The 13,059-nt window shown below is 41.1% G+C and overlaps 1 protein-coding gene across 4 annotated transcripts in view; it reads left to right on the top strand.

Annotated features, from left to right (window-relative positions):
- nav2a (neuron navigator 2a) overlaps positions 1-13,059 on the top strand; it is a 159,504-nt gene that overhangs the window by 72,333 nt on the left and 74,112 nt on the right. Inside the window, exon 1 of one of the 4 annotated variants that reach the window (XM_026377785.1) lies at positions 11,153-11,183. The exons of the other annotated variants lie outside the window; for them this stretch is intronic. Coding sequence (XP_026233570.1) covers positions 11,175-11,183 — 9 coding nt within the window. The 5' untranslated portion in view covers positions 11,153-11,174. Of the gene's footprint in view, positions 1-11,152; positions 11,184-13,059 lie in introns of those variants that run through there. 4 annotated transcript variants of the gene reach the window in all.

Genomic DNA, 13,059 nt, shown 5'->3' with positions numbered 1-13,059 from the left:
TTTTAGACTAGAGTAATAATTTTATTAAGGAGTGGATGTGCAAATTTTAGTCACATGAACTGTTTTCTACATGCCCATAAAACCACAGTAAATCAAAATCAGATATTAGGATTTACAAAATGTACTATTACCGTAACAGGATTAAGATTAGCATACTAAACAGATCATCTGGTGGATTAAAGTATTGCTCTTATATGCCAAAAGCATGCATGTGTGCATGCTACATCAAGCTTCAACTTTCTCTAATGCTTTCTCCTATTGTTAGCTGTTGTAGAGGATGAACTGATATGAACGTTTTGGACAGCCTGTGTTTGGTGACCTAATGTGTTTGGCAAAGTTTCCACAATTATGGAGGTGCTAAATTTTAAAATTTTAGCCATTTCCACAAAATGCTGTACATACATTCAGCCCACAGAGGATGAATTTTATTTAATTTCTTGGTTCTTTGACTTATCTGGTGCAACCAACCCAACAGGATGACGTCAGAACACAGGATGAAACACTAGCACACATCTGACTTTGAATCAGCTGCCACCATGTGGCTGGCGTTTGTTAATTTGAGCATGAAGCATCTTGACAACCATGAGGATGGTTTGACATAACATTTTACAATAGAGCTGAAGTTTTCCCTTTTAGTCTAGGAACAGGAAATTCACTGTATTATCTTAGTAACTGACAAATCACGTTTTTGTGAAAAAAAAAGCAAACATTCCTTTTCTGTCTTATGCCAATTGTGATGTGCATTGCAAACATTAACATTGTTATGCATGTAGTTTGTCTGAAAGGTTTGAAGTTGAAACCTTCAGGGCTTGCACTAACTCCTTAGATAAACTCATACCATGACATTTCCTTTTTGTTTTTTCTGTGTAATAATAATGTTGCGTTTTAAAGCATAATTTCTATTCTAAAATGAAGGATGATGGATATAAATTTCTTTTGCTATTAAATAAACTAATGTATTTGAGAAGCTAAAAGTTTGACCTGATGAGCTGAAAATTCAAGACCACCACCACTTCCCTCTGAGAGGGGCACGAGTGTCTTTACATAATTGTTATGGCAGTCTTTCAATAGCAGGACACCAAAAACTGGGAAGGCCAAATAGATCACGACTGTTTTGACAGTATATTATGGCCTGGTCAGGTGCAAATATAAATTTTTTTGTTTAAAAACTCGTTAACCGTTTGTTGCACAAATAATAGATTAATGTGATTATTGCTTTTATTGGAAATGACATTATTTGTTGTGACCCACATGGAACCTGGAGCCTTGATTTGGTAAATTTCAGAACATTGTCACTTATTGCTCATGTGAGACTGAGCTCATGGGATTCAAGTCAGCAAATAAATTGATCCCACTAAACTGAAAAACCTCAGTAACCTTTTAACAGAGAGGGAGAGGCTGCCTGGGGGAGCATACTGAGTAGATGTGTTGAGCTTTTCTCCACATATGTCAGTCTTGATCTAAGCCACACCTGCTGTTAACCACGACTTACCAGAGAGGGAGCGAGGCAGTAGAGTGCAGTACATTTCAGGCTGTGTAGTCACGGGCTCAGCAGTCGCTGAAGCAAGCGGTCGCTGTGTCGCTGCTGCCTCTTCCTTTTTTTTCTCTCCATCTTTCATCGGAGCTTGATCATTCCTGCTGTCATCCTGAAGCAAAGTGGGAGAGAAGCTGCTCTGCTTCCTAATGAATCTTTTGGCCAATTGCTGACACTCACTGGAATAAATGGAACTGCTTGCCACTGGGCATTTGGGGATTCCTCACAGTTTGAAGTAGGATATTTCTGTGGGATTTTTGATTTTCTCTCCTGGACTTTGAAGAATTGATTTTTATATTTCCATTTGGGCACATTTTTAACTGAACAGTTTGAGGAGGATTAAGTATTTCTACATAGGATACAGAGCTGAAGCTCTTTGATATCAGAAAACAGGTGGCATTGGTGGGTTTAAAACCCCACCACTGCATGTTGGGGAGCTCAGCTCACCCCCCTGCTGAGATTCAGCAGGAGCTGCCAAGACCCGAACACCCACAGATTGCACATATTATTTCAACCAAGTGGTGGATCAAGTGCAAATTGCATGTTTCTCTTCAACTGAGTAACACATTCACACTCATACTCACAGAAGAATGTGGACCATGTGTGAGCGAAGGAGTCTCATTGACTAGTAGCAGGATTTCCCTCTCAGCGTGACGGGGAGGGGAGTTTATAGTCATCAGACAGCTGGGGAGAAGATGCCAGCCCTCCTGGTGGCCTCAAAGATGAAATCGGGACTTCCCAAACCCAAACCAGTGCACAGTGCCCTTCCTATCCCCCAGAATACCAGCAGGCTGTCAGCTCTAGCTCTGCCTCCAGCACCACTCAAGACCCACATCCCTTTGCTGGGCCAGCAGGTGGGCTCTGGACCCTTGAGAAGCAATGTTCCAGGGGCCGAGACTAAAAGAAATGCACAGGTCAGATTCACCCTCACCTGCTGAGTGATTTTGTTTTCTGTCCTTCAAAAGGTTGTATTAGTGTTGTTTTGTTTTGTTTTTAATCAGTAATCATAACTTCAATATCACCATATTTTCTTTGGCTCAATTTTGCATAATGGAAAGACAGATCCAAATTCAGCAAGTTCCTGGAAGGAGACGGAGCAGGCTTTGTCTCTGCCGTCCCGGATGGCAGTGTAGCAGGATATCAGGGTGACTGTTTAGCTGTGTTTGTAAAATATTGGCTGCACTTAGCAACCCAATGCAGACGGTTGCAACAGCAAGAGGGATCGTTCTAACACCATGTAAGGCAGTGAGGGGAAGGTGCTGTATGTGTGTGCCTGTGTGTTTTAGTGAGCCAGAAAGTGCATGCTTGGCACCCTGTCTGTACAGTAAGTGTGACTCAGAGCCACTGGAGGCGTCCAGCGTGCTGTTGTTTAGCAGCCAAATCTGAATCTAGAGTGATGCTGATGACGTGAGGAGAATAAATGGGAGACCCGTATCATCGGACATGGCACGAGTCTGCTGCTGGTGTCGTTTATTTAGTGGCTAATCACGTTTTCTCGCTGGCCTACTTTCCATGACTTTCTCTCTTTGTCCTCTTTCCTCTCCGCCCCTGTGGTGCTGACGATGCAGCTGTCCTCATCCTCAGCTGGTTTAACCTTTGACCATCCTGATAAGCAGCAGCGATATCAGGGATATTACATTCATGTGTTGAAAAACCATCAATACTATTGATAATGATTACAAGTCATGAGTTTATTCCAAGAACTTTTGTGGTGACTGGATGAAGCACATTTTATTTTTTATAAACTATATTCACTTACAGTGTGACAGTCCAAAAAAAAAAAGCGCAATGAATAAGATTCCTACAACAGATTTGCAGGTATATTAGACATGTATCTGCTTCTGTGTTTGCAAAAATCAGCATGAGACATCAAGCATCAGAATTTTTGTAAACCAGATAAAATGATAAAACATACTGCTATCACATTTCAGATGAATACAGATACAAAATGGATAAAGGCTTTCATGACATACTGTACGGTATCTCAGTTTTACCGTCCTTCTTTTTGCACTTTCACCCATGGGACTGACTGAACTGGAGGCAGGGCTGAGAGGCAGAATTGCTGGCGAAGACTCTTTACCCTCCATGCTGCGTCTCTGTCGATGCGGGTCTAACCCTTGGCGGATTTCATGTTCAGGCGCCATTGGTCCACAGCATGAACCCAATCTGCTCTGAGGGTAGAATGAAATGAGTCAAGGCTCTCCAGTGGCAGCTTTATGTTTCTGGTGGCAGTTTTCTTCGAGAGGACAAATGATTTAGGAGACATTTAAGAGACAGGGAAATGTCTATTCACCCTAAACATCAGGATTTTAAAGCATGAAGTCTTACTGAAACTGCCATTTGTCTCCAATGTTTAGCAATCAGGAGGAAAAACCCCATCATAGAAGTGACTGATTTGAGGACTAACAGTAGCAGAAAACATACCACAATTTAGTACAGTACAATATTGTAAGAGTGGGCTGACATTTGAGCCATTTCTCGAATCAGAAAGCCTGAACTTTTGCAACTACTGTCTCTGTTGCTGTCAGTCTTTGTTTTTATTTTACTGTTATTCAACCAGGGTGATCTCTCGATATCTACATTTTTTCAAGAATCCAAGCCAGAACGAAACAAAGAGGACACAAACCATAAAAGAGTAAGACAATAATTGAAAAATGGTACTGTATATCTATAAGTCAGGCTAAATTCTGGCATCTTTTCTGTGGGTTGAGTAACTGCCTCAAGCGAAGGATATAAAAATCCATTTGAAGGAAAGAAGTATGAAAAAGCTGAACACAAAATGTATTGAATGGAACTACTGACCTCACACATTAGTGGTTATCTGAGGGACGGCAGCCAAGACTCGTGCTCCTCACAAACTTCAATTTGGATGACCCAGTTGGCACTAAATCCACAAACATGTTGTGTACACCTGTAACAAAGAGTTAATCCATAATGCAACAAGAGCAGCAGGAGGCTCAGAGAAACCGTATGTGTGCGTGTGTGTATCTGTCTGGCACAATCTGCTAAACCTGATGAAAAGGTGATAGTCTGGAAATGTGTGAATGGTACAGTATTTGAGGCTGGTTGCTTTGCTTTGTGTGTGCGTGTGTGTGTGTGTGTGCGCGCGCGCGTGTGTGTGTGTGTATTCCTTCTCGTGTGTGTTGATGCCATATGAAACAACAAGCTGTTCTGTTCTCTAACCTTTTACCATGCATTAATTCAGTCATTACAGATACTCAGAACAGTAAAGCCTTGCACAAATACCGTGCTACCCTCTAGTGGCTGCTTTATGCCATACATTCAGTTTCATTCATTAATACTTGCAGGAGAGGGTGTGTGGTTATGTGTGTGTGTGTGTGTGACATTGAGAGATAGTAAATGCTAGCATCTCTATTCATATTTAATGCCTCAGTTTTATCCTCACCCACCTTCACTTTCTCTTTCTCCTTGTTATATTTCACACTGTTCCATCTGAAAGAAAAATGGTACCAGGCAGTATTTTCTAAAAGACACATTGACAGCAGAAAAATAAAGTCTGATGCTTTGTCGAGCCAAACGGCCACATGCTCATTCACACATGACCACACAGCCACAGAAAGACGTGTGTCCATGTGCCGATGTGATAAGACCTCTATCTTAATAAGTATCTTTTCAGATAAAGGCCTGCGTCAGGCTCTGTGTAAAGACTGGCTTTATTAAACTCATTATGAAAGCTCATCTCGGCCTGGGAGCTGAATCCCAATCACATAAACACAGTGGGACCAGTGAAGAGGGTCACCTCGGTTGATATTTACTTAGATGTTATTGTTTTAAATAAACCAGATTCCACAATTTAGACAGATCTTCATCCAAAGGAAAAGAGCTTTGTCTGTATATTAAACCATCTGTGCTATACTGTGAGATAAATGTATTAGTGATGCTAAGCTTCATTAATTTGTCTCTGTTTTTGAAGACGTGTAATTGCCCAAGATTATGATTTTGTTCATTTGAATTATTCAAATTAGGTGTAATATCAATGCAGGACTTGGTTCGACTGAAAACCCAAACACTCAGCAATGATATGTGTGAACTCATCTAGTTATTATTCATTCACAGCTAATTAAATGGCCCTTAATGACAAACTATTGATTGATGACGGTGTATATGTTTGGCTAACAAACAACAAAAAAGTCACAAACAATAAAGTCACAGATGTTTCTCCTCTAATATTGAACACAAATGATTTAGTCATTTGACACCATTTTTAACACAGTTAAATCTTTCCTCTTTCCCAGGATTTGCTGCAATTCACTGTTTGGTATCTAAAATAAAACGTTTTAGATTTCACACATTGCTCAAACAAATCTAGCAATTAGAGATTTCATCATAATAACAACATTGAGTTGCAGCACTACTTGCTTTTGCTTTCTGTTTAATTATATTTTATACAATTTTCAAGACTTGACTTTAATTTTTCACTCTAGAGAAGCAAAAACCATAAACATAGATTCAAGGTAAAACAATTCAGTACTGGCACAAAATATTTAATATCTGTATCTTTAGCCTGAAGATTTCATCATTGAGCACCAAAATGTAAAACCCATCTCACTCGACTGTATAAAGAGATCTCTGTCATGTCTTGAGCCTCCTCCTCACCTCACGTGAAATGTCTTTTTTACGACGTCCAGCCTGAGTCTCTTGAATACCTAGCCCATCAAGTGAGAGTAAAGGGCAGAGCACCATCGTGTTGCTTTGGTTTGCTAATACCCTTCTGTCTGCCCGCTGGGGTTTGAGTTGACTATATTGCTGCTTCTTTCTTTATTACCATGACAAAAGGCCATGCATACACACACGTCTGCTAAGGCAGTGCTGCAAGTTAAAGCCAGATTTAATGGATGTTTTAGTGATTCATTATTGGAGACTTCATTGATCAGAGGAATACCCACATTTTAAGACCTTAGGAGTTCAGACAAAGATCACAGATCACAGAACAGAACAGAAGCATGTGTCTTGTTAAGTCTTGAGTGGTCCTCATGCATTCAACTTTTGTCCTTTATCAGTTTGTGTTTGTGCCTGTCACAGTTGTTATGTAAAGAACTAATTTTGAACTGAAATGTCATCAGAAAAATAGCCTTTTACAAGCTGCTTTCCTGACACTTATGAGATAAGAGATTTCCAAACAACAGTCAACAAACCTGTGTACTATCAGCTTCAGCCAGGAACAAGCTGGTGTTGCTTTTAAGAACAACGACACACTTCAGCTTGGCAACTACAATGCCAGCACAGGTTGCACTCACAGGCAGACTATGGTTCAGGTGAGATAGCAGCAAGCCTGGGGTCTGTGACTGTTATAAGGATGAAGAGGCAGGTTCTGCGCTACATGATCTCGTTGTGATCATGTAGCAGTTGGCTCAATTTTAATGACCTCATCTCTGCCTAATGTGTCTCGATCAGATTCCACTTCCTGTGCCATTGTCCCCACGCCTTCCTGTGTGAGGTCATGGCTAAGGACATAACCATATTAATTAAGGCAACAACATCTGCTTCTCTTGAGTGAACATCCCTCCATTGATCCTCCCCCAAGCTCCTCTCAGTTTCTCTCCATCTCTGCTTGCCTGGCATTAGTTGTCACAGGAAGTCCGTTGGTGCAGACAAATGTGTCATTGTGAGCAGCGCCCCCTGGGGAATCAGCGCTGCAGAGGCGGTTAGACTACACACTATCAGCTTTATCTCTGTCTAGAAACAGGAGGCAACGTGGAAAAAGGAGGTGAGGCCAAGAGGTAAAGGTCCCCAAAAGCTTGAGCCCAGTCAACCAAAGAGGGGAGGTAGGTTGTACAACATTAGAACCTCTGTAGCACCAGCAGAGAGCCAAGGAAGTCTGCTGGTCATCACCAGTTTGATACAAAATAAAAGAACGAATTAGAAAGTCCTTCTAGTACAGTAAATAAGTAAATTGTGCTGGGCTGGAAAACACAGGTGCTTTCATAGTGTTTAAAATGGCAACATTGCTAGAAATATGATGGCACAGCAATCACACGTGATGTACATACATTTTCAAGATATGTGATTGGATGGAGCAGTGTCCAGAATCATTGTTTATATTGTTCATCTGATCACAATCACATTTAGTTATTATGAAAACGTTGGGTAAAATATTATTTAAAAAGATTAAAAAGTATAAAATTAATAATAGTAATGTTTACTGCATTATACAGCACACCTCTCACAAACAGGTATTACTCTCAGGCGAGTGTTTTATTAAGCTGGTTTTACCTGGGTGTATCTAATAAACTCACCACTGGGTGTATTTATTGAACCATAATTGATTGTTTGTTTTCTCTGTGTAAACGGGAGTGAATGTATGGTTGTTGAAAGATGAGTGCAATTTTCACATGTCTCCGTTCAACTCTGTTCTCCTGCAGCTTCAGGGAGTTTCCCCAAGTGTTTTCCCCTCTGATTTCAACTTGAATAGAATCTGTGTGTGTGTGTGTGTGCGTGCGTGTGCGTGCACGTAGCGTCCTGCACGTCTGCGCTCGTTCAGTTGACACAGGCGGTCTAAGCTTCCCTGATAACTGTTGAATCATAAAACGAGAGAAGCTCAAGAAGCTTTTCTAAATACACTTAGTCTATGTCCCACACATCACCACACATGTTCAATTTATACTAGACAAACTCAGAAATGTGATTTAAAAAAAAAAAAAACCACGTCACTGCCTTAGAGAATGAATATTTCATCAAGCAGGATAAAACATAAAAACGATTGACAGCGTTTTAAGTGAGATATGTTAAAAATGTTCGATTAAGTTATTCTGAAAAGAAACATTTTAGAGGTACAGTTTCATTTTTACTGTATCAGAAGATGCTGCAACATACTCAACCGTGTGATGGCTCACTGCTGTGCATACATGTGGTAAGGCGGTCTCAGTTGGCAACTACGTCCAGCTGCATTGAAGCTGTTCCAATCAGTTCTATAACTGGATACCAGATAACGTCTTTTCAGGACAAACTACAAACTGAGCTGATTATGTTGAGTGTAACACAGTGTAACAGAGAATAGGGACAACAATTCAAATGTTATTCTTTAGGTAGTGGAATGAAATACAGTGTGAATCAATGGAAATGTTTTCATACTAAAGGGTTAACTCTCCTCCACTGATTTAGGCAAATCAATTCATTCACTAGCTTTCTTTGCTTTTATATGCATTTCTTTGAGGGACTCATCAGATGTTTAGCTCCAGCTATCAATTTCTGTTTCATCCTTTTTTTCGCTATGTTCACTATCTTTTTCTAAATGATAATTAAATGATTCTGTGTAGCCTGTTTACCAACCGTTGATACTAACTTCATTCCATACAAAATTAAAAAAGAAAGAAAACATCTGTAAAAGAGAAGAAGTCAATGAAAAGACAAATAAAGTAGTCAGTCAGTCTTCCATTACTTCTGTCCAATTGATTTTGTCACTTCCCTCCCAGAAAGTCCACATGTCCCTCAGTCCCCCCTCACCTTCACCCAGAGCAGAACAGCCAGACAGCAGGGCTGTACCAACCCCCCACCACCCAACCATCTCCCACATCTTCCTCTCCAGCCACGAAAGCTTGGAAGTGGGGGTCCCCCCAAAACAAAGGTCCCTCCATGGTGGGGTTATCCCCCATTGTCCCTAACACACTGAGATTTATCTGGGACTGTGAAAGGAACCATACTCAGCCTATTCACTGCAGCTGCACTTAATGAGCTTTTTGAACGCCTGTACTAAACCTGTTAAACACAAGCACTAAATGCTGACATATACTCTTCTTGTAGAGTCAGAATGTCATTAAATCAGTGCTGGTTAAGAGCAATGCGGGACTGAGGTTGTGTGGATGGGTTTGGTTTTGTGGTGTGCTCTGTTCGACATTGATAAAATACAGTATAGAGAAGTAGTGAATGTGCAGTAGTAAAGTTTGCCTTTCTAACTTTGTAATGGTGACTAGCCAAGTCCACATTTTATAACATTTGGATTCCATCTGGGGTGTTTTCACTGTGTTTTTAGCCACGCTAGTGCCGTGGCTCTTAGAATCATAATGGCAGCAGGTCGTCCACTTTGGTTCAGACTGAAATATCTTAACAACATTTGAATGCAATAAAGTGAAATCTGGTTCGGGCTTTGGCGATCCCCTGACATTTGCTCTACCACCATTGGCCGGTCAAGGTTTCTACTCATCCAGAGAAATATCTCAACATCTATATGAAGTGACATGCATGTTTTGTGCAGAAATGCCTGTTTCCGTTAGCAGCAAGATAAAGTTTATGGTGAAATGTCTAAGACAGCTGTTTCTTGGATTGCCCTAAAATTTGGTGCATACGTTTACGGTGTCTTCATCATCACCAGGATTCACTGTCCAAACAGTGAATGTTAACTCATCATAAATTGGCTGTAAGTTGCCTCTCAGTTGTGTTGCGTATTTGACAGTAGATAAGCAAACAGACATTTATTTCTCACTGGTCATTATGTTTGATGTTTACATGGCTTCAGAATTATTGTTGCTTCATAAAGCTTAAAACATTTTTTGTCAGGCCTGCTGGAAGTGATCAGGCACCCCCTACTGTGGGAACTTTCTGTAAATCTTGGGCCTTTCCCAAAATTCAAATTCGGCTTGTAATTTGTGGTCCGTGGTGGGGTGTGTGTGCACAGGAGGTTGGAGCACACTCAAATGGAGTGCATCCTGTGCTGTGGACTCTCTTACACACATACTCACACATACATAATGCTTAGGTTATGAACCCACTGTACACATTCACATAAATACACACATGCAGCTGCTGCAATGTGATGTGGGTGACGGCTGATCAGAGACTGGACTGTCAGTCTCAGTGTGGTGAAAATAAAACTTGGCTTTTTTTAACAGACAGCAGAGGAGGTGGTTAAAGAAATAATAAATAGAAAAGCGTTGAGGTTTATGTGGTATGGCTTCTACACTCTGCACTTCCCAATATTTAGTCTTTCTCCTGTTATCAAGGACGCACTGGTCATCCCTTTTTTGTTTCTTTTCTTTACGTTTTTGTCATGGAGGAGATTCGCTATCGGGGGAGGGGTAGTAAAAGGTTAAGAGGTCTGTCCTTTTCTCTTTCTCTGTCCTTCCCATATGACCAATGGTCTATTGAAGAGTATTAGCACAATGTGTTGCCGTGGGCAAAGGAGGAGGGGAAGGGGGATCCACTCCTCCTCCTCTTGGTGCGTTTGGTTTGGCTGAATCTCAGAGCAGCAGCAGAGGCTGAGGAGCTCCTTTCGTCTCCTGCATTTATTTTTCCCTCCTCTGTTTCTCAGAGTGGGTGGAGAGAAGCTGGAGGCGCTGAGCTTTCCCCCCCTCAGGCACACAGAGACCTGCTGTGGCTTGAGCAAGTAGCAGCTCTACCATTTTTTGGATCTATATGCTGCACTCATTCAGGACATTTTTCTCAAACCTGCAAACACCTCCTTGGCTCATTTGTCTTTCTCTGTGGATTTTTGTATGTATTTTGTATGCTGCAGCTCTGTTTGGCTCACTCACTTTACTCTACAACTAGTTCTGATGGCCTATATTTGGCCCTGGCTGGCCAACCAGCAGTCCTCCTCAATGTGAGGCAGGTGGCTCTGAAGAAGGAAGCTGCAAGAAGCAACATGAGTTTGATGCTGTGTCGCTGGGAGCAGAACAACTTCACCATGAAACTGGTAAGATGAACACTTCCAGGTCATCGCAAAAGGTCGCACTAGGAGGCAGTTAAGAAATGGATTTAGTTCTTTTAAATACAGTCTTTACACCTTTTATTCAGCTTTTCTCTCACGACTCTGTAACTTTACGATTATGTGACCAAGTGAAATACTTGTCTGATCAGCCCAAAGCATTACAGTAGCTGTGGTGTTGGATTGCAGGCCTGTACTGACAGTGGCAGTCATTTTAATATCTAAAAGAAGTTCTGAAGGTGTGTATCTGTTTTCCCCTCACCTAAAACTAGCTTCTCTTTAATGTTGGCATTAAAAGTTAAAGTAGGCTTAACAAAGACTTTTAATAGAGTTTTGCAGCACATTTCTGTCTGTGCGTGTATTCTCCTTTCAAGCGTTTGTAAGAACAGGCTGCGTTGTGGTTCGGCTTTCATGCCTACTGTTTGGTGTGATACAAGTGCAATGCTATAAAAATGTAAATATTCAATAGGATCTGGGACACTGTGATAAAAAATAAACAGGTGCGTAGAGTTCATGTGGTGCTTACAAATGAGGAAAAAAAAGAATAATGGATAGTAATAGAAAAATAATGATTGATCTATTTGATTGAAAAATAAGATGCAGTAGACTAAAGTAGTTATTTTGTATGATGAGCACCCTGTTGAGTTTACACATAAGATGGATGGATGGGACATATACTCTCTCTTCCCTTTTCTTTTCTCCATCTTATTCTGTGCCCCTTTTTTTCTTTAAGCTATGGTCCTTATCTGGATCTGCTATGACCCCACAGAGGAAGGAGAGATGGAAGCAGAGGAGGTTATTACCAGAGTCTAGAGATGAGCTGATAGGCAGGCTAGTTTAATTACACACTGCTAACCTCCACACAGCGTGAGGGACGGGAGCCCGGTGGGCCACAGGGTCAGCGTGTGTGTGTTCATGTGAATAAGAGAGAGAGAGAATGATAAAGGGATTACAGACAGGCACAAATAACAAACACTGTTCCACAAATTAAAATGACCTTCTTCTTTATTATGAAATACAGTCGATGTCTATTATCCTGTCTGCTCTAATACTCGTCTATTGATTGTTTGTGTGTTATGGTCCCTGTCAATATGGCAATATCTGACCAAAGCTGCATGAATAAAAATGCATGATTGATGCATTTAATCCTGTCACAGATATGCCGGTACACAGATAAAATAAGAATCAATGGAAGTCTAATTGTCTTTCGAGGAGGCTTATAGGTCTCTTGTGGAGTGCTGTGAAACTGGGATGTGTGAACTATTCTTTTGATGATCTTACTCACTTAGTAAATAGTTTGCTGTCTGCAAAGGTGATTCTGAACTATGTAAACTATATACTTATGAAGAGCATTTTCAAAGGTAGTAGTGTCTGTCTAGTAGCCAAGAGCTTGAGTCAAAATTAGATGCACCTTATCCACAGACCACTTGAACCTGTGCCACAAAGACGGGGTAACATACAACAAAGGTCTCTGACCAGATATGAACTGTGAAGATTGCAGCAGAATTCAGCTATATCTTTTTCTATCCACCAGCTGTGGAGCCAAGTTGTAGTTTGTGTATCATACACACGCAAGTCTTTTTCAAATGGATGACTCTGATGGATGACTGTGTTTCCCATGCTCTAATCTTCAGAGTTATGACCAAGTCATTTTGTCTACAGTGTGCCTGGCGTGCCTTCTATACTTGACAAAGACACATGCCTTTCATTTGCCAAACAGAGAGCAAGCACAGACATGAGGGCTGGTTTAGAGCTGGCCTGTTTCAGCTTTCTGCGGGCTAAAGCCACTTGAGAGGCATGTGTGTGTACAACAGAGAACAAGGGGGGTGGCTAAAAACCATCCATGGTGCATCCTGTTGGGGGC

Source organism: Anabas testudineus, chromosome 3 (genome assembly GCF_900324465.2).
Source record: "Anabas testudineus chromosome 3, fAnaTes1.2, whole genome shotgun sequence".
NCBI classification, from domain to species: domain Eukaryota; kingdom Metazoa; phylum Chordata; class Actinopteri; order Anabantiformes; family Anabantidae; genus Anabas; species Anabas testudineus.
The sequence above is the reverse complement of the archived record's forward strand: the minus strand, read 5'-3'. Positions and strand labels throughout refer to the sequence as shown.